The sequence below is a fragment of the Gracilinanus agilis genome, chromosome 4, assembly GCF_016433145.1.
Source record: "Gracilinanus agilis isolate LMUSP501 chromosome 4, AgileGrace, whole genome shotgun sequence".
NCBI classification, from domain to species: domain Eukaryota; kingdom Metazoa; phylum Chordata; class Mammalia; order Didelphimorphia; family Didelphidae; genus Gracilinanus; species Gracilinanus agilis.
The window spans coordinates 191,024,258-191,044,702 of record NC_058133.1 but is presented as its reverse complement, the minus strand read 5'-3'; the positions used below and the strand labels follow the sequence as shown (position 1 = coordinate 191,044,702).

The window sequence follows — 20,445 nt, the reverse complement described above, 5'->3', positions numbered from 1 at the left end:
AGGAGCCTAAAGAGCGCAGACAGACCCTGAGCATGAGGATAAAGCTGAGAAGGTGCTGGGCTAAAAAATGGCAACCCAGAATCAGAAAGTCCAGAAGAGAAAGATTAACAACAAGAAGAAGAAATCTTTAACACTCAACAACTTTTACATAGAGAAAATCCAGACAACAGAGCAAACAGAAGAGCAAAACAAACAAGCAATCACATCAGAACCCTCCCAAAATAATGAAAACTAGACACAAGCTCTTGAAGAGTTCAAATCTGAGATGACGAGAAAGTTGGAAAAGATTTGGCTAGAGAAATGGGAAATAGCTCAAAAGGAAATCAGGCAAGAAAATAACAGTTTAAAAGGCAGAATTTTGCAATTGGAAAGTGAGGCTCAGAAATCAAATGAACTGATAAGCAAATTGAACACCAGAAATGACCAGATTGAAAAGGAAAACCAAAAGATTATAGTCAAAAATCAGTCCCTAAAGGGTAGAATTGAGCAATTAGAAGCTAATGATCTCTCAAGACAGCAAGAACAAATAAAACAAAGTCAAAAGACTGATAAAATAGAAGGAAACATGAAATATCTCAATGAGAAAGTGACAGACCAAGAAAATTGGTCTAGAAGAGACAATCCGAGAATCATTGATCTTCCTGAAAAAGCAGAAATTAATAGAAATTTGGACTCCATATTAAAAGAAATTATTCAGCAAAATTGCCCTGAAGTTCTATGACAAGAGGGCAATATAGACATTGAAAGGATCCATAGATCACCCTCTATACTAGACCCATAAAAGATAACCCCCAGGAATATAATAGCCAAATTCAAGAGCTTCCAAGTAAAAGAAAAAATTTTACAAGAAGCTAGAAAGAGACAATTCAGATACCAAGGGGCACCAATCAAGATAACACAGGATCAGGCAGCCTCCACGCTAAAAGACCGCAAGGCTTGGAATAAGATATTCAGATAGGCAAGAGAACTTGGTCTTCAACCACGGATCAACTACCCATCAAAACTGACTAAATACTTCTAGTGGAAAGTATGGTCTTTCAACAAGATAGAAGATTTCAAAGTATTTGCACAGAAAACACCAGGACTAAATGGAAAGTTTGATATCCAAGCACAAAAATCAAGAGAAACATGAAAAGGTAAATAAGAAACAAAGGGGAAAGAAAGAAAATTCATTTTTTTAAAATTTGCCTCTTTAAGAACTTCAATAAGATCTAATTATCTGTATTTCTATGTGGAGAAATGCTATGTATAATTCTCTGTAGTGAACTCTATTCACTATTATAGTATTCACTATTATAGGAATCAGAAGAATAATTCACAGGGAAAGGTTGGAATACTAAATGATCTAAGATGATATGGAGGGATGGGAAAGAGGGGGGTGAATAGTAGGGGACACCAATAGAAACTTGAATGAATAAGAAAAATAGGATATTCTATTACACACAAAGAGTGCATGGGAAGGAGAGGGGACAAATACTATAATAAGAAAGAGAGGAAGAGAGCATTAAGAGGTAATATTTAAACCTTACTTTTAGTGTAATTAACCCTGAGAGGGAAGAGTAGCTATATTATCCATTGGGATATAAAATTTTATCTAACCCTACTGAGAAAGTCAGAAGAGATAAACCACGGGCAGCAGGGGAGTGGGGAGGTCAAAAAAGGGAGGGGAGAAGAAGGGGGAGGGAATTCATTAGGCCTTTAAAAAAAAAGAGGGGAAAAAAATGGAAATTAATCAGGGGAAGGGGAAAAGGGTTACCAGCTTAAAGCAAACCACAGGTTTAAAAGGAAATAGTGTAAGAAGAAGGGGTAGAACAATGGGAGGATACAAAAATGTCAGCGAATGCACGACTGATAACTATAACTCTGAATGTGAATGGGATAAACTCTCACATAAAACGGAAGAAAATAGCAGAGTGGATCAGAAATCAAAATCCTACCATATGTTGTCTACAAGAAACACATATGAGGTGGGTGGACATACACAAGTTTAAGGTCAAGAGCTTCAGCAAAATCTTTTGGGCATCAAATGAGAAAAGGAAGGTAGGAGTGGCGATTATGATTTCTGACAAAGCCAAAGTAAAAATAGATATGATTAAAAAAGACAGGGAAGGTCATTACATTCTGATTAAAGGCAGTATAGACAATAAGGAAATAACAGTGCTCAATATATATGCACCAAGTGGCATAGCATCCAAATTCATAAAGGAGAAACTGGCAGAGCTCAAGAAGGAAATAGATAGTAAAACCATAATAGTGGGAGATCTAAATATCCCTCTTTCAGATCTAAATAAATCAAACCAAAAAATAAATAAGAAAGAGGTAAGAAAGGTGAAAGAAGTCCTAGGAAAATTAGATTTAATTGATATGTGGAGAAAAATAAATAGGGACAAAAAGGAATACACCTTCTTTTCAGCTCCACATGGTACATTCACAAAGATTGACCATGTAATAGGGCATAGAAACATTGCAAACAAATGCAAAAGAGCAGAAATAATAAATGTAACCTTCTCAGATCATAATACAATAAAAACAATAATTAGTAATGGCACCTGGACAGGCAAATCAAAAACCAGTTAGAAATTAAACAATATGATTCTCCAAAATCAAATTGTCAAAGAAGAAATCATAGAAACAATCAACAATTTCATTGAAGAGAATGACAATGATGGGACAACCTACCAAGCTCTGTGGGATGCAGCCAAGGCAGTACTCAGGGGGAAATTTATATCCTTGAGTGCATATATTAACAAATTAGGGAGGGCAGAGATTAGTGAATTGGGCATGCAACTTAAAAAACTAGAAAGCAAGCAAATTAAAAGTCCCCAGATGAAAACTGAATTAGAAATACTAAAAATTAAGAGAGAAGTTAATAAAATCAAAAGTAAAAGAACTATTGAATTAATAAATAAGACTAGAAGCTGGTATTTTTAAAAAACAGATTTAAAAAGACAAAGTACTGGTCAATCTAATAAAAAAAGAAAAGAAGAAAACCAAATTGAAAGAATCAAAGATGAAAAGGGAGATCTCACCTCTAATGAAGGGGAAATTAAAGCAATTATTAAAAACTATTTCGCCCAATTATATGGCAATAAATATAACAATTTAGGAGATATGGATGAATATTTACAAAAATATAAATTGCCTAGATTAACACCAGAAGAAATAGAATACCTAAATAATCCCATATCAGAAAAAGAAATTGAACAAACCATCAAAGAACTTCCTAAGAAAAAATCGCTAGGGTCTGATGGATTCACAAGTGAATTCTATCAGACATTCAAAGAACAACTAATCCCAATACTATACAAATTATTTTATATCATAAGCAAAGAAGGAGTCCTACCAAATTCCTTTTATGACACAAATATGGTACTGATTCCAAAGCCATGGAGATCAAAAACAGAGAAAGAAAACTACAGACCAATCTCCCTAATGGACATAGATGCAAAAATCTTAAATAGAATACTAGCAAAGAGACTCCAGCAAATAATCAAGAAGATCATCCTCCATGATCAGGTGGCATTTATACCAGGAATGCAAGGATGGTTCAACATTAGGAAAACCATCCACATAATTGACCATATCAACAATCTAACAAAAAAAAATCACATGATTATCTCAATAGATGCTGAAAAAGCCTTTGACAAAATACAGCATCCATTCCTATTGAAAACATTGAAAAGTATAGGAATAGAAGGACCTTTCCTAAAAATAATGAATAGTATATACCTAAAACCATCAGCATGCATCATATGCAATGAGGATAAATAAGAAGCCTTCCCAATAAGATCAGGAGTGCAACAAGGATGCCCATTATCACCTCTATTATTCAACATAGTACTAGAAACACTAGCAATTGCAATTAGAGAAGAAAAAGAAATTGAAGGTATCAAAATAGGCAATGAGGAGACTAAGCTATCACTCTTTGCAGATGATATGATGGTCTACTTAAAAAATCCTAGAGAATCAACTAAGAAGCTTGTAGAAATAATCAACAACTTTAGCAGAGTTGCAGGATACAAAATAAATGCACATAAATCATTAGCATTTCTATACATTTCCAACACATTAGAGCAGCAAGAGGTAGAAAGAGAAACACCATTTAAAATCACCCTAGACAATATAAAATACTTAGGAATCTATCTACCAAACCAAACACAGGAATTATATGGAAACAACTACAAAACACTTTCCAAACAAATAAAACTGGATCTAAACAATTGGAAAGCCATTGATTGCTCATGGGTAGGACAAGCTAACATAATAAAAATGACCATTCTACCCAAATTAATTTACCTATTTAGCACCATACCTATCAAACTACCAAAAAACTTCTTTACTGAATTAGGAAAAACTATAACAAATTTCATTTGGAATAACAAAAGATCAAGAATATCAAGGGAAATAATGAAAAAAATGTGAAGAAAGGGGGCCTAGCAGTACCAGATATTAAACTATACTATAAAGCAGCAGTCATCAAAACAATATGGTACTGGCTAAGAGACAGAGGGGAGGATCAGTGGAATAGACTTGGGGTAAATGACATCAGCAAGACAGTGTATGATAAACCCAAAGAGCCCAACTTTTGGGACACAAATCCACTATTTGACAAAAACTGCTGGGAAATTTGGAAAACAATATGGGAGAGATTAGGTTTAGATCAACATCTCACACCCTACACCAAGATAAATTCAGAATGAGTGAATGACTTGAATATAAAGAGGGAAACTATAAATAAGTTAAGGGAACACAGAATAGTATAGTTGTCAGATCTGTGGGAAAGGAAAGACTTTAAAACCAAGCAAGAGTTAGAGAAAATTACAAAATGTAAATTAAATGGTTTTGATTATATCAAGCTAAAAAGCTTTTGTACAAACAAAAACAATGCAGCCAAAATCAGAAGGGAAACAACAAATTGGGAAAAATCTTTATAACAAAAAACTCTGACAGGGGTCTAATTACTCAAATATACAAGGGGTTAAATTAATTGTATAAAAAATCAAGCCATTCTCCAATTGATAAATGGGCAAGAGACATGAACAGACAATTTTCAGGTAAAGAAATTAAAAGTATCAATAAGCACACGAGAAAGTGTTCCAAATCTCTAATAATTAGAGAAATGCAAATCAAAACAACTCTGAGGTATCACCTCACACATAGCAGATTGGCTAAAATGAAAGAAGGGGAGAGTAATGAATGTTGGAGGGGATGTGGCAAAATTGGGACATTAATGCATTGCTGGTGGAGTTTTGAAATGATCCAACCATTCTGGCTGGCAATTTGGAACTATGCCCAAAGGGCTATAAAAGAATGCCTGCCCTTTCATCCAGCCATACCATTGTTGGGTTTTTACCCCAAAGAGATCATAGATAAACAAACAGACTTGTATGAAAATATTTATAGCTGCGCTTTTTGTAGTGGCAAAAAACTGGAAAATGAGGGGATGTCCTTCAAATAGGGAATGGCTGAACAAATTGTGGTATATGCTGGTGATGGAATGCTATTGTGCTCAAAGGAATAATAAACTGGAGGAATTCCATGTGAACTGGAAAGACCTCCAGGAATTGATGCAGAGCGAAAGGAGCAGAGCCAGAAGAACATTGTACAGAGAGACTGATATACTATGGTAAAATCGAATGTAATGGACTTCTGTACCAGCAGCAATGCAATGACACAGGACAGTTCTGAGGGATTTATGGTAAAGAATACTACCCACATTTAGAGGAAGAACTGCAGGAGAGGAAACATATAAGAAAAGCAACTGCCTGAACGCATGGGTTGAGGTGGACATGATTGGGGATGTAGACTAGAAACTACCACACCAATACAACTAACAACAATTTGGAAATAGGTCTTGATCAATGACACATGTTAAAACTAGTGGAAATGTGCATCGGCCATGGGTGGGGGGAATGCAGGGGGTGAAGGGAAAGTAGGAGCATGAATCATGTAACCATGTTAAAAAAGAATATTAATAAATGGTTTAAAAAAGTCTATGCAGAAACAGTGTCTGACAATGTATACAATATTTTGTCCTATTATTTCTCCATTTATCTGTTGTGAAGGAGGAAATATGTTTAATTATTTGATGATCCTCAAGTCATTCAATAATTTTTAGATTACCTAATATACAAATATATTTCCATCCTTACCTCAACCTTTAGTAATGTGCAGTTATTTTGCTTAAACAATTCAAAACAATTCTTTTCTCAAATTCTCTTTCCCACAATTACCCTGATCAATCCCAAGCAACTTGAATGAACACTTACTGTGAGTCTGTTTCTCTGTATTCTCTCTCTCTGTCTCTCTCTTCCCCTCCCTCTCACTCCTCTCTCTCTCTGCTCTCCACTCTACTCTCTCTTTTATTTTTAGCCCTTTTGTGATAAGTTCAATGAGTGTAAAGTGGTTAGTCCTATTTGAGCTGAATCTTCAAACATGTCATCTACTATATAATGCCTCTTTTTCTTTAAACCCTGACCTTCTGTGTTAGAACCAATACTGGATATTGGTTCCAAAGCAGAAGAGTGGTAAGGGCTAGGCAATGTGGGTTAAGTGACTTGCCCAAGCTCACACAGATAGGAAGTGTCTGAGGCCAAATTTGAACCCAGGACTTCCCATCTCTGGGCCTGACTCTCAATCTACTGAGTCACCCAGATGCCCCCTATGCAATGCCTCTTAATAGCTACAATATCCCTTTTTACAATAACAATTAAAAACACATAATGCCCCAGCATCAGGAATTCAACCCCTCAGAATAGAGAGGAAGTGAAGAAAGAGTCTTGCATATTCTCCTGTGTGGATGGAGTGAAAGGATAAAGGAGAGATTTAGCTTCCATAAGATGTCATGCCTTTTTTTTAAACTCCTACTAGAGTAAAGTAAATGGCCTGGCTAAATTCAACTAGAAGAGAATACATAGAAGCATAGTTCAAAGAATAGAACAGGGTTCATAAGCACAAAGGAAAGGTGGAATAAAACCAAAAAGGATGTTATGAGAAAAAGGAAAAAAAAGTAGGATTGAAATCTCAGACAAGCATTACAAAACACCTCCCAAAGCACCTTTATATGGAATTACCATTCCTAAAAATTAAATATAAGAAATTTCATCATGAATAAAGGATAAGAAAAGGAGTAAAAGGAACAACTACTATTAAAGGGAATTATAAATTACTATTCCTAAAATAGATGATGTGCATGGGAACAGCATGATGGTGTAAGAAAGATTAGCTATTCTACTCTTACTTGCTTTAAAAAAAGGAAGGACTAAATAATAATAATAACAGTTAACCCAAGAAGTTTGTTTAGTTCAGGGTAAGAAGAGGAAGAGGCAGTGAGGAGAAATGATGAGGCTTAAAATTGGGGAAGCAAAATAAATGCATAAACTAATTGCCAATTTCAGAAGAAATAAATTTGTGTATTGGGGAATGGAAAAGCTATTGAATATTGTGGGGAAAATATAATAAAATACACATTGTTTGTTCCTTAGATACTCTGAGAACCATGTTAAGTACATAGGAAATATACTATTATCCCCATGTCATAGAGAAGTCCACTGATATGTAAAGAAGTCAAGTGACTTTTTGGACTTATTGTTTGTGCCATGTTCTAGGACCACAGTCCAAAATCACACAGCTGATAAATAGATGATGTAGCTTTCAATCCTAGTTTTCTTCCTAAAAATTCAATGCTGTGAAAACAGAGTCACAAGTTTTCGCCATCATGTATGCTAACCAGATGAATTTAGCCATTTATCAACATGTAGAAAAAAGAGGTGATACCATCCTTCTGATTTAGGACCTATCAACATCAGACAATCAAGTGAAAGGACCACTCTGAATAATGATGATTGATGCTTTCATGATGAGGAAGATGATCTTCAAAGACAAATTTTCCATCATGTTTTGAAGAGCAGACTGAATGAATCCAGTGGAAGAACCAACCAAATTATTTAATCTAATAAGACTTCTGATAATACTTAGCAACTATTATGCTAAACAATTTCCTGCAGTCATAGAACATGGCACAAACAATAATAAGGAAAGATGCTGCTTATGGGGACAATTTCACATAGAGAGGACAGGTATATAAAGCCCCAGAACAGAAAGGTTTTCAGACTGGGAAATTTGTCTCTGCAACTCAACAGAAATCACATCCACCAAGACCATGGTCATTTCCTGCTGCTTTGCTCCTACCTGCTTCCAGCCAACATGCTACAGGACAGTCTGCTACAGAACAACCTGTTGTGAGCCGATCTGTGGCATGCCCAGCTGCTGCCAACCTACCATCTGTAGCTCCAGTTGCTGCACATCTTGCTGCCAGCCAACTTGTTGCAGAACAGTCTGCTGTCAAACAACTCGTAAGCCAATCTGTTGTGTGACCAGCTGCTGCCAACCTTGCTGTCAGCCATCCTGCTGTGAATCTAGCTGCTGCCAGCCAACATTCTGCAGGACAGTTTGCTACAGAACAACTTGTTGTGAGCCAACCTGTTGTGTGCCTAGCTTCTGCCAACCTACCACCTGTGGCTCCTGCTGCCATACATATTGCTGCCAACCAATCTGTTGTAGAACAGTCTGCTGTCAAACAACTTGTTGTAAGCCAACCTACTGTGTCCACAGCTGCTGCCAGTCTTGCTGCCAGCCATCTTGTTGTGACTGTATCTGTTTTCATCCTTCATACTGTTAGCTAGCTTACTGTAAAATGGTCTGCTCCCAAATAACCTGCTACAGACCTATCTGTTTTGTGTCCAACTGCTGCCCCCCATCCTGCTATTCATCAACTTGTTGTCCAAAATATGAAGTCATTTTATTTAAAGTCAACTATCCATCTACCCCACATTTTTTTCAGATTATTCTCTTGACAGGCAATTTTCCCTCCACCAGCTTGTGACTGAAAGTCCTGGACTCCCCTGGATATAATCTAATTTCCATCTAATACTATTCTGTCTCATTTTACAACAACCACTTTACAGTTCAGCTATAAGCTCCTTGTTCTCAGTTGCAATAGGAGTCTAATGTGTATTTTGTTGCTATAAATGACCACAGCCATGACTCCCTAACTCTCATTGTGTTTCAACCATTTTTTCAAACAACCAACTTCTTACCGACAAGAAGTTACTCTTTTCTTGTTGTGATATGACCAATTTTATCCTAAAGGTTAATTCCTGAATTCATTCTTTGCCACAATTCCACTTGTTTTTCTTTCTGATATTTTTCCATTTTATTGTTCTCATATTTCCTGATTACTTGCTCTTTTTTAAGTGTTCTCAAAGACCAGTAGTGTTTCCCTTCTTGTCACTTAATAAACTCTTTTTGTTTACAAAATGTCCCTCGTTCTTAACAATTTGTGAAATACAAATGATGATAGTGTGGTGGTGGTGGTGGTTGCAGTGATGATAATGCTGATGGCAATGATACTATTCAACCTTTAGAGCTCATCTATATACTTGGGTCCATTTTCTACTAAGGGTCATAGATTTGTGTCCATTTCTCTACTCCTCTAGGACCAATAGAAGATGAGGTAGATGGCTGGGCAATTAGTCAATTTAATATGCCTAATCTCTCCATTTTATTTTCAAAAAGTTATCATTTCCTAATTTCTAAATAATGTTGATAAGCTACTCTCATTCATTCATCTAAGCCCTTTGATTATAGATAAGGAAAATGCAAGTTACTCCTTTCAAAATAAAATGAGTCACAAATACTTGAAAAAAATTGATCAATTTTGGAGTCAGGAAAATTAGCATTTGAATTCTACCTAATATATTTACTAATTATATAACCCTTGCCAAATTGCTTGACCACTCTGTGGTTGAGTTTTGTCCCCTATAAAGTGAGAATCTTAAATCTGCTAACCTCCAGTGTCTTTCATGCCACATAACTATCAATGTAGTTAAAAGATCTTGAAAAAGCATTTTTATAAACTCAGTAACTTTATTAATAATGTTTTTGCTCAGTCTTTTTCAGTTATGAAAAACTGTTCAGTTATGACTGACCTTGGGTGACCCCATTTGAAATTTCCTGGGCACAGATACTGGAATGATCTGCCATTTCTTTCTCCAGCTCATTTCACAGGTGAGAATAGAGGCAAACTGGATTAAGAGACTTGTGCAGGGTAACACAGTTTATAAGCAGCTGAGTCCAGATTTAGATTTATGAAGATGAGTCTTCCCACCTCTATACCCAGCACCCTATCTTCTGTATTACGGTAGCTGCCATTTCATTGAGGCATGAGGTTCCAAGAAAGGAACTTCTTTTACCATACAGTCAATTTGGTTCAAGAAGTCAATTAAACAGTTCTTAAGCACCAGCCACTATATTGTGTGTTAGATACAAAAAGGTCCCCATCCTCAAGAAGCACATAATCTAGTGAGAGAGATAATAAAGACTAACATCACCATAATCACCACTAATGTTACAAATCAAGAACAAACTTTGATTATTCAAATCAATCAAGTTTATTAGTAGACAAACACAAAAGTCCTAATAATCATCAGATCATAAAAAAGAAAATGTAAAAAAAAATACAGAAATTGAAAATGATATTAGAAGCAAGAAAAGTTTAACAATTTTAAAGACTAAAATTTTAGAAATTTGGTCACTTTAAGATCCAAATAACAGAACAAGTAAGAGAACATGTTTGATATAAGACTTATTGGAGGAGGCAGCTGGGTAGCTCAGTGGATTGAGAGCCAGGCCTAGGGACGGGAGGTCCTAGGTTCAAATCTGGCCTCAGACACTTCCCAGCTGTGTGACCCTGGGCAAGTCACTTGACCCCCATTGCCTACCCTTACCACTCTTCCACCTATAAGTCAATACACAGAAGTTAAGGGTTTAAAATTAAAAAAAAGACGTATTGGATATTTCTACAGAAGGGACGGAACTGGTCCCTTGTAGTTCCCTCCATCAATAGACAGATAAAGTGGCTAAGCAGAGTTTATTTCAAAAAGAAGAGGATGGAGAATGAACTAGCAAAGGAATCCAATAAAGAAAGTCATAGAAGGTCTTTGACTTGGCTAATAGCTATAATATAATAATTAATAACAATATTTGTCAGCCACTGAGTGGGAGATGGATTGCTTGCCTGCAAACTAGTCAAAAGATGATGACCCAAAAGGTAAGTGGAAAGCTATATTAGTGCATCAAATAGATGGCAAAACTATGAGCAAGAGAATGACTGTAGAAAAGCAAGTAAGTTGGAAACAAAGTTGATGACAAACTGGATAGGTTGTTGTATAAGTCAATCAATAGCAGGAAGGTTGGCAGCAGCTATATACAACAGGTTGGACAATAGCAGGTGGTTCTACAGCAAGAAGTTTCACAGTAAGTGGGATGGCAGCAGCTGGGCATGCAGCAGGTGGGGTGACAAGATGTCTATCAGCAGACTGTTTGACAGCAACTGGGCAGCCAACAAGAAGGTTGGCAACAGCCAGAGCCATAGCTGGTGCATTGACAGCAGCTAGGCACATAACAACTTTGCTTTTAATAAGCTGTTTGGCAGGAAACTGTTCTACAGGATGAAGGTTGGCAACACGAAGGCTGACAACAGTTGGATATGCAGCAAGAGGGCTTACAACATGTTCTATAGCAAACAGTCTTGCAGCATATTGGCTAGCAATACTAGGTCTTGGTGGGAGAGGTTTCTATTGAGTAGCAGAGAAAAGTTTACAGGAGTCAGATTGCTTTCTGTTGTGGATCTTTATATACCTATCCACACTCACTAGATGAAATTAAACCAATAGGGTAGGATCTTTTCTTGCTTTTGTTTATTCCTGGGGTTCTATAACTTTTAGAAATTATTCAACTTAGTAGCTATTGACTAAGTATTACTATGACTCTTATTAGAATGAATAATTCACTTGATTCCTCCACTAGATTCATCCAATCTTTTCTTTCTGAGACAACAGAAAAATTGTCTTCAAGAATGTTCCTGACCATCATGAATAATCAATCATCACTATGCAGAGTAGGTTCTACCCCTGATAATCTGATGATGATTTGGTCATAGGTCAGAAAAATGGTCTCTCATCTTCTCTTTATTCTGACTACTGGAGGATTGGTAACTTCATTTAATCATAACACAATGTCGGTATGAGCTCGTGACTAATTCTACCTGATTTAATTTAGTTACAATGTTGTAGCAAAAAGCTGAGACTCATAACTAACAACTTGACAGCATCATACCCTGTTGAGCAGGGGGGTTTTTGCAGCAACGTCATGCTCTGCCAAGCGGGACGGTTATCTGGAGCTCACAGTCCCAGGGACACCATTCCTCCCTAGCTCACAGTCCCAGGGACACCACTCCTCCCTAGCTCACAGTCCCAGGGACACCATTCCTCCCTAAGATAAAACAGCTTTGAGGATTAAGAGCTATATCCTGTGGCACCAGGAAACATCCCTACTCCCACTGTCTAGCTGTTAGCAAACCCTAAGACACAGGTGCCTAAACCCTAGCCCTTGAAACATATATATTCCCTCTTTTGAATGCACCATTTGGGATTCTTTTGCTAAGTCCCCCCAGCGCGCACTGGCAATAAAGCTTTCTCTTGCTTTGATTGCATTGTCTCGTGTGTTCCTCTGGTGGCCACCCATTTGAACCCTAACATATGGGGACTCGTCCCGGGATGGTGTGCGATCCCCTGGGGACCACTGAGACAGAGAAAGCTCTCTCCTAGGTTTCATGGTGACTTCCAGAGGTGAGCAGTGAATGGTGTGTGAATGGTGTGTTATGTGTGTATTTGATGGGGAAACTGAGGACTCTCGATAGGCATACAACTAAGTGGATGATTCCTTCTCCGGATTTATAGAAGACTTACTATGCCAAGCCTCGAGGCCCGCCCCGTTCTGGGACGAGGGGGGGGAAACACCCTCGCGGCTTTGTGTCCAAATTTCCACCTGTTTCTGATTGGCACCGGTTTATGCCACATTTTCTGTCCTCTGAGAGGAGCCAGATCTGGAAAACCGGGAAGGGAGTCAGATAGAGGGAGGGAAGGAAGTCATTGGAAACCTTGGAGATGGGGAATACAGGGATAGGGGATACATAACTTTAAGGTGTTGGAGTCCCCTTGAGCAGCTCCCCTGGTGAGAGGGGGAGGGAAGGTTTCCCTGGGGGAAACAGTTCCGGAAATCCAGGGTTCAAATCCCTGGTGGAGCTAATCCCAGAAAAGTCCCGGACGGACGCATCACGGGCAGAAGCGAGGAACTGGATCTTTTTGGAAGGATGCCAGGGAAAGCAGGATGGAGCCCCGAGCGGCTACATCCCAGATTAAAACTTTGTTTGGATCCACAAAAAGGAATCTTCTGTTTATCATTTTGTTTGTCTGTCTTTTGTGTTGTCCTTTGTCTGTGCCTTTTTGATTGGTCAAAAAACGGGCCAGAGTTAGTCAACCCCCCTGGACTTGGTCCTAAATCATTATTCTGATTTCAGAACCCATGCTCATGCCTTAGGTTTATCAGTAAAAAAGGGGAAGCTGCAGATCTTTTGTAATTCATAGTGGCCTGCATTTGGGGTTGGATGGCCCCAGGGTGGGACATGGCAACAGTCTATTATTTCTGCAGTTCCCAGCAAGGAAACAGTTACACCCTCCCAGGTTCTGGTTACCCAGCCCCAAATACCCAGCTCCAGTTCAGAGGTCCCCTAATTCATCAGTACTGGCTGGGTCTGTGTCTGGTGTTATTTCAGTCCTTATCAAGAGCCAGGGTGAGTCAACCTGGTGCTTGCTGGTTTCCCAGGCTTCAAGGTGAATTCAGAGGAAAACTGCAAACATTCTGCAATTCCCCTTCCCCTATCTACATTTCTAACCTTCCCTTACTAGAGAAACTGTGCTGCTCAGGCAGCAGACTTAACATCTGAATAGGAGGGGATTTGAAAGTTCAAAGTTCTTTCCTTAAGAAACACAGCCAGCCTAAAGAACAGCTCACTTTCAACCCCCACTAGAAACAGATAGCAGTTTGTTTAGGTGCTGCAAGAAGCATTTGTTAGAAATCACAACCAAAAAGAGAGACAGGTTAGATCAATCAGAGTGTAAAGCACAGGGAAAGTTAGGGGACAAGGAAATCAGCTCAGCCAGTCTGATGGCTGATCACTGTACCTGAGTACCCTCAGTGAAAGGGACAGTGTGCTGCAACTGTTTTAATGAGTTTTCTCACTGCAAATATTTCTTTTTAACCATGGATCCTAAAGAACTGATTTTTCCTCTTTCTTCCTTTGGATGGACCCCCAAGGGAGTGAAAAAGAGAAAAATTCAGAGCAGAAAAGGGAGATTTTACTCCACAATTGGAAGCATGTTCACTTAAGATTTGATTTTAAGGGGTGAGGATTGCTAATGATGTTGATATGGTACAATGTAATTTTATTTATTGTGGTAACTGTTTGTCAGTCAAATGTGAAATATTAACCAGATTTTATTGAGCACAAAAACTCATGGTTAGAAGTTTGTTAAGCCTTGATTTCAGTGAATTGAGAATTGTCTAAATGTGATTAATAGCCAGTCTGACACAAAGAGGGAATGTTTATTCTATGAGGTCAGAAATTGCACCAGCTACTTTGTAAATGTGAAAGTCATTCAGAAAAAGTTGTAATGGTGTTAATTGAGAACTTATTCTAGAATTTAAACTTGGAATTTTTCAAAATGAGATGTTCTTTTAATGTATGTGCTGTCAGAACTCACAACAAGTAATCATATGACACACAAGAAGTTATTAAAGTGGTTAATCTGCACATGGGATTTAATAATACAGGTACTAAAATTTGGAAAAGGTGGAATTTCTAAACAGTGTTATATTTGACTAGGGTTGTATGAACTGTTTAAAAAAAATATGTACAGTGTATAAGAGGGAACTTGTGATTTAGAGATTAACATGTATTTAGACTCGAATTGCTAAAAAGTAATGATGAATGAATACAAAATATGTATGCATTTGGACTATAAAGAGAATTAAGTTTTCCACCTAAAGAGGTTAAGGTTGTATGATATGCAAACAGTATGAAATTAACAAGAGAAAATTTGACCAGCCCAAGAAGCTAATAGGATTTAATGCAATTAAATATAGTACCTTTCCTCTTTTTGCAATAATGGTAAAGGAGAAGCCAGAAGAAATAAGAGTAATTGATAAAGAAATAATATGTGTAAATCAGAATAATATTGATGGAATTTAACCAGTTATGTAAGCACTGCTTTGAGGTAAAGGAAGCTAAACTGGAGGTTCTATTCTGTTTTAAGCAGAGGTCAGAAAGGAATAAGAGTAAATGGCTTTGAAATTCAGTTGTTTACATACTGAAAGGTTACTAAAGGACTTAAAGTTGTTTGGAAGTTGTGGAGTTCAAACTGAACTTTGTTGAAAATAATTTATTATGAAGATTTTGGTACATGCTAAATTTTAAATTGTAGGTGATCTCACTTGGTGAAGAGAGAAATACTTTTAATTGTTGCACTTTGATACTTAGGAACTGATATAGCAACACAGTACATAAGTAAGATTTTAAAGAATTTAAAGATGAGTATATTTTATTTATATACTTCAGAGGGTTTGAGGAGATGTTCAAGCAAGAAAAAATTGATAGAAAAGTCATGGATATCTTGTAAAACAGGTTTTTTTAGCAGTATAGTTGATATAGAGATGCAAATGGTGAGCCCCTGGGTTGGGGTTGCAGGGGGGAGGCCCTTCTCAGGAATGAGAGGACTCCAGGCTTAGCTTAGAAGTGAGAAAGATTCATTGCTAAGATGGGATCGGTGGCCAACGGGATAGCATGGGTGGAGCAGCCCTGGGGGGTTGTCCTCCACAGCACAAGTGAAGCAACTATCAGGGGTTGCTCCCATGCCCCCTTTTCAAAAGTATGGACATGACTCTTTGCACTTGGGTGTTTGATGAGTGGGGGGTCTGTCTGGGATCCTTGGGGCGTAGGCTATCAAGATGTGGCCAGAGGTGTATCTCTTTTGTTACAGGGAAAAGGGAGTTTCCCTGTTCACAGCCTGCCTGAGTTAAGGAGTGCAGGGTCCCTGCCATCTCTGCACAATTCCCATGTTAATCTCAAGAAGACTGTTTTCCTCCTTATTTATCTTTCCATCATAAGAGGTTAAAAAATATAATAGGCTTAAGTGTTTACATTGATCAAAAAGGGTTGTTTTGGGGGGTGGGTTAAAATGATCATAAATGGTTTTCATCTCAGTGTAATATAAGCAGCCTGCTTGCCAAAAGGCTTAATTAAGGTTTATAGTGCTTAAAAGGTTTTAATTGGAAATAGACCCTGTAATACTACATGCTTTATGATATTCCTTTAAATGTGTCTTTTATGTAAATTGTTGCTAAAACATGTGCTTTAAGTGTTGTTTGAATGTAAGCAAAAGCCCATTGTAAACCTGACTGTACCATGGGTTTTGTTCGATACTCAGTGGTTACCTCAGTTTACCAATTTGTACTATGAACTGCAAGTTATAATTGATAAGCACTATGCTAAAAACACAGGGCCTCAATTCTCAGGAGTTATTGATTATCATTTGAAGGTATACCAAATGGTATGTTTATTTTTTGTGATGGTAACAGAGTGTTAGAGAAAGTGAAGAGGTATGTTGTGTTTGAATTGAGAAAAAAAGAAAGACTTGATATAATACCTTGGGTAGGTAGATTTGTAATGGGTAAATGGAAGTTGTGTTCTACTTTTTAAGCAGAGGGTTTTGAGGGAAAAAGAGAGAGGGAGAAGGAGAGAGAAGGAGAGACGGAAGAGAACAGATAGGGAGGTGAAAAAGAATAGATAGATGTTCTACTCTTATAATTGGATCCTTGACCTAGGGATAATTTCTAAAATTAGTCTATATGGTATTGGGAAAATCACAAATAGTTCTGGAATTCTCTTGAAGGTTACACTGAAGAGATTCCTATCTGGCTTGTCTTAGTCTTTCAGATGGCCCAGGTACAAGAGACGATAACAGCCCTGATTTATTTTTACTGTGGAGCTACTCAATCCAGCACTCCTGTTCCTTAATTCAGGTTTTGTGACTAAAGTGTGATATGTTAATTATTGCCAGAATATACAAGAATAACTGAGTGATTAGCCTGGAGGGATGTGTAAGGCTTGTTTGAGGGTATGGAAATTGTTTTCAGACTGCTGCTTAGCAGAATTTCTCTGAGCTGTAATGGGAAAGACTTGTCTTTTAAGGAAGGAGAAGGCTTCAGAGATCCAGTGGTGATATAGTTAAAGGCAGAGAATGTTGTGTGATGGTTAGAAGAGGCAATTCTAGGGTTCAACCTGGACTGGACCTCTTCTGACCATCTAGCCTACTAATCCTTGAGTGACACAATGATGGCATGAGCCAGTGACAGCTTTGGCCTGTACATGGAGCCCCTCACTATACGTCCCTTGGGACTTGAGGAAATGTTTTTCCTATCTGCCTTCCCTTTTTGGAGCAACTTCCCATAATCAGCACTTAATGAAAGTTGTGAATTAATGTTTCCATCTCCCCAAACAACCTATTAGGTTAATAATTGAAAATTATCAAATTGTTAGGGAACACACTTTGAGAAGTGAGTGAAGTTTAGTGATAGATGACTTGTAGCTTGCAGCCATAATTTACCACAACTGAAGTGGGATTTTGAGCTTGGAAATATAACCCAAAACTTTCTGGATTTCCTCCAGAATCTGGGATAAAGAAATTTATCTGTATTGTTATTCAAGTAGTTATAGATGCCATATTAATGTGGGCTTTACAAAAGGAAATTTTTTTAGCAGAAACATCACATGCCAACTCTGCAAACAACTTAGGGATCAAAATTTCCTAAATAGTTCAATTCCTGTCAGAGGAAGATTTCTGGGGATAAAATCTGTTGCCTAACATACTCCAATGTTAATGTTTAATATCAGTTTCTATTGTGCTAATTTTCTCTCTTTGTATCTGGTGTTCTAGTTTTTGCCCCAGTCCTAGGTTCTAGGATGCTCCCCCTTGTAACCTGTCTGTCAGTCTAGGGAAACAATCTCTGTTCTTCAATCCTTCAGGACCCTGGCATTTGACGCAGAGATGCCCCTGAAGACCCTGTGCCCACAGCTCCTCCTCCTGTTGCCCACACTCAGAGATTCTACGCCCCTTCTCAGTTTGAAGAAGCTACAGAAGATTGAAACCATCTGCCCTCTTCCCTTAAACATTTGAAGGAGGGGAGGGGAGACAGCATGGGACCTAGTGGGACGTTGTACCCCAGAGACAGCATAGAACATTGTACCCCCATAGTGAAAAAGTTTTTTTCAGGCAAACTATATGCCGGAAAATCCCTTTTGCTTCCACTATGTGGGGCAGCTGAGTGGCTCCGTGGATTGAGAGCCAGGCCTAGAGACTGGAGGTCCTAGGTTCAAGTCCGGCCTCGGACACTTCCAGCTGTGTGACCTTGGGCAAGTCACTTGACCCCTACCGCCCACCCTTACCACTCCTGGGCCAAGGACGGTCCCTAGCCCGGATGAAAAAAGGGGGAGGGTTGGGCGTGGGGCTAGCAACCCCACCCTGTAAAAACTACATCTGCTAAAGAAACTGCAACCTAAAGTAGGGGCAGCTGGGCTAGCTCAGTGGACTGAGAGCCAGGCCTAGAGACAAAAGGTCCTAGGTTCAAGTCCGGGCTCAGACACTTCCCAGCTGGGTGACCCTGAGCGACTGTGTCCCATTGCCTACTGGTTGTGGCCCTATGCTCCTAGAATGGAGTCCCAGGATAAAAAAAAATGTACCCTTCCCCTTATTCTTAACCAACTAGCAGCTTTTGTAAAGGTATGAATTAACACCGTTCAGCTTATGGTCCTGCGTTCAGTATTACCAGATAACCCCCACTCTTGATACAATGTGTGTTGACACTAATCTTTAAGGGACCACCTGAGGATGATTCCTTAGGATCAAAAGGAAAAGTAGGGAATGTTGTACTTATTCTTTGGCTCTGTAGGGGATACCGATTACCCCACAGTCCTCTCCATAACCCCCATCAACCTTGGAAATGGTCCCTTAGTAGTAGAGAGGCTTCAAATATTGATGTATCCCTTTTTTGATTATCCTCCTGTTACTAACACTTGACCCCTGCATTCTTAACCAGTTTGTCCGGTTTGTTCACAACCGGATACATACGGTCCAGCTCATGGTCATGCAACTGCAATATCAACCCCTTGTTACTGACCCAGATCCCAGTGAGGGCATGGCCCTGAGGAGGATTCCTCAGTGAGCAAAACGAAAAGGGGGGAATGTTGTGGCAAAAAGCTGAGACTCATAACTAACAACTTGACAACATCATACCCTGTTGAGCAGGGGGGTTTTTGCAGCAACGTTATGCTCTGCCAAGCAGGACGGTTACCTGGAGCTCACAGTCCCAGGGACACCATTCCTCCCTAAGATAAAACAGCCTTGAAGATTAAGAACTATATCCTGTGGCATCTGGAAACATCCCTACTCCCACTGTCTAGCTGTTAGCAAACCCTAAGACACAGGCGCCTAAACCCGCCCTTGAAACATATATATTCCCCCCTTTGAATGCACCATTTGGGATTCTCTTGCTGAGTTCCCCCAGCGTGCACTGGCAATAAAGCTTTCTCCTGCTTTGATTGCATTGTCTCGTATGTTCCTCTGGTGGCCACCCATTTGAACCCTAACAACAAGTCCAGAATTCAAGGTCTAGCTCATCTACTTAGCAGTTATGCACCCTTGAACTAGTCAGTTGATTTTAAACATTAATGACCTTCTCCATTATATTACATGAGAACATAACATAATCATACCTGCCATCAGTACTTTACATATTTCTCAGAACATCAAATGAAATAATTATTAAAAGTATAATGTATTATATTTTTATGTTTTCTTGAAGGGGGACTCCTTTTGGCTATGTAACCTAATTCACCTTGCCAAACTTTTCAATGTCTAGGCAACTCTCTTAGTCATACAAAAGTCACTTCCCTAGGTTGATAAAAGAAATTTCCTCATGTATATAGTCACTATATAAATGAAATCAGAGGCAGACCCTTTCCTTATCCCCAATGTATAATAGAAGATTTTTGTCTTTATGTATTAGCCATTCCCCATCTTAAATGGGAGCTGCTCTTGTGACAAAGAAAAACAATTAAGCCAAAATACTAAGCAGATAAATTTAATCTGACAATGTATATGATATTTTGTCCTGGTAATTCCCCATTTATCTGTTGTGAAGGGGAAAATATGTTACATTATCCATTCTTCAAGGCTTCAATTATTCTTCTATTAATCAATATGCAAATGTATTTCCAACCTGAAGTCAACCATTATTCTGTGCATTTGTTTTGTTTAAACAATTCTAAACTTCCTGTTTCTATAGAAATCCTAATCAATCCCAAGGAACCTGTTTAACTCAATATTATTCTACTTCTCTCTGTTTCTCTGTATTCTATCTCTGTCTCAGTCTGTTCCTCTCTTTCTCTCTCTCTTATTTTTCTGTATTTGTCTCTCTGTGAAACAAAAA

The 20,445-nt window shown here is 38.4% G+C and overlaps 1 protein-coding gene and 1 pseudogene across 1 annotated transcript; one reads left to right on the top strand and one right to left on the bottom strand.

Moving 5' to 3' along the window:
* Positions 1-12,675, bottom strand: part of LOC123246155 — a 36,891-nt pseudogene extending 24,216 nt beyond the window's left edge.
* Positions 8,162-8,680, top strand: LOC123244560 (keratin-associated protein 9-1-like). The gene has a single exon (XM_044673077.1). The coding sequence runs from the start codon at positions 8,162-8,164 to the stop codon at positions 8,678-8,680; it is 519 nt and encodes a 172-aa protein (XP_044529012.1).
* Positions 12,676-20,445: the final 7,770 nt, after the last annotated feature.

What these genes read in the sequence shown, in the direction of transcription:
- LOC123244560 (XM_044673077.1), top strand. Translation starts at nt 8,162, where the DNA reads ATGGTCATTTCCTGCTGCTTTGCTCCTACCTGCTTCCAGCCAACATGC.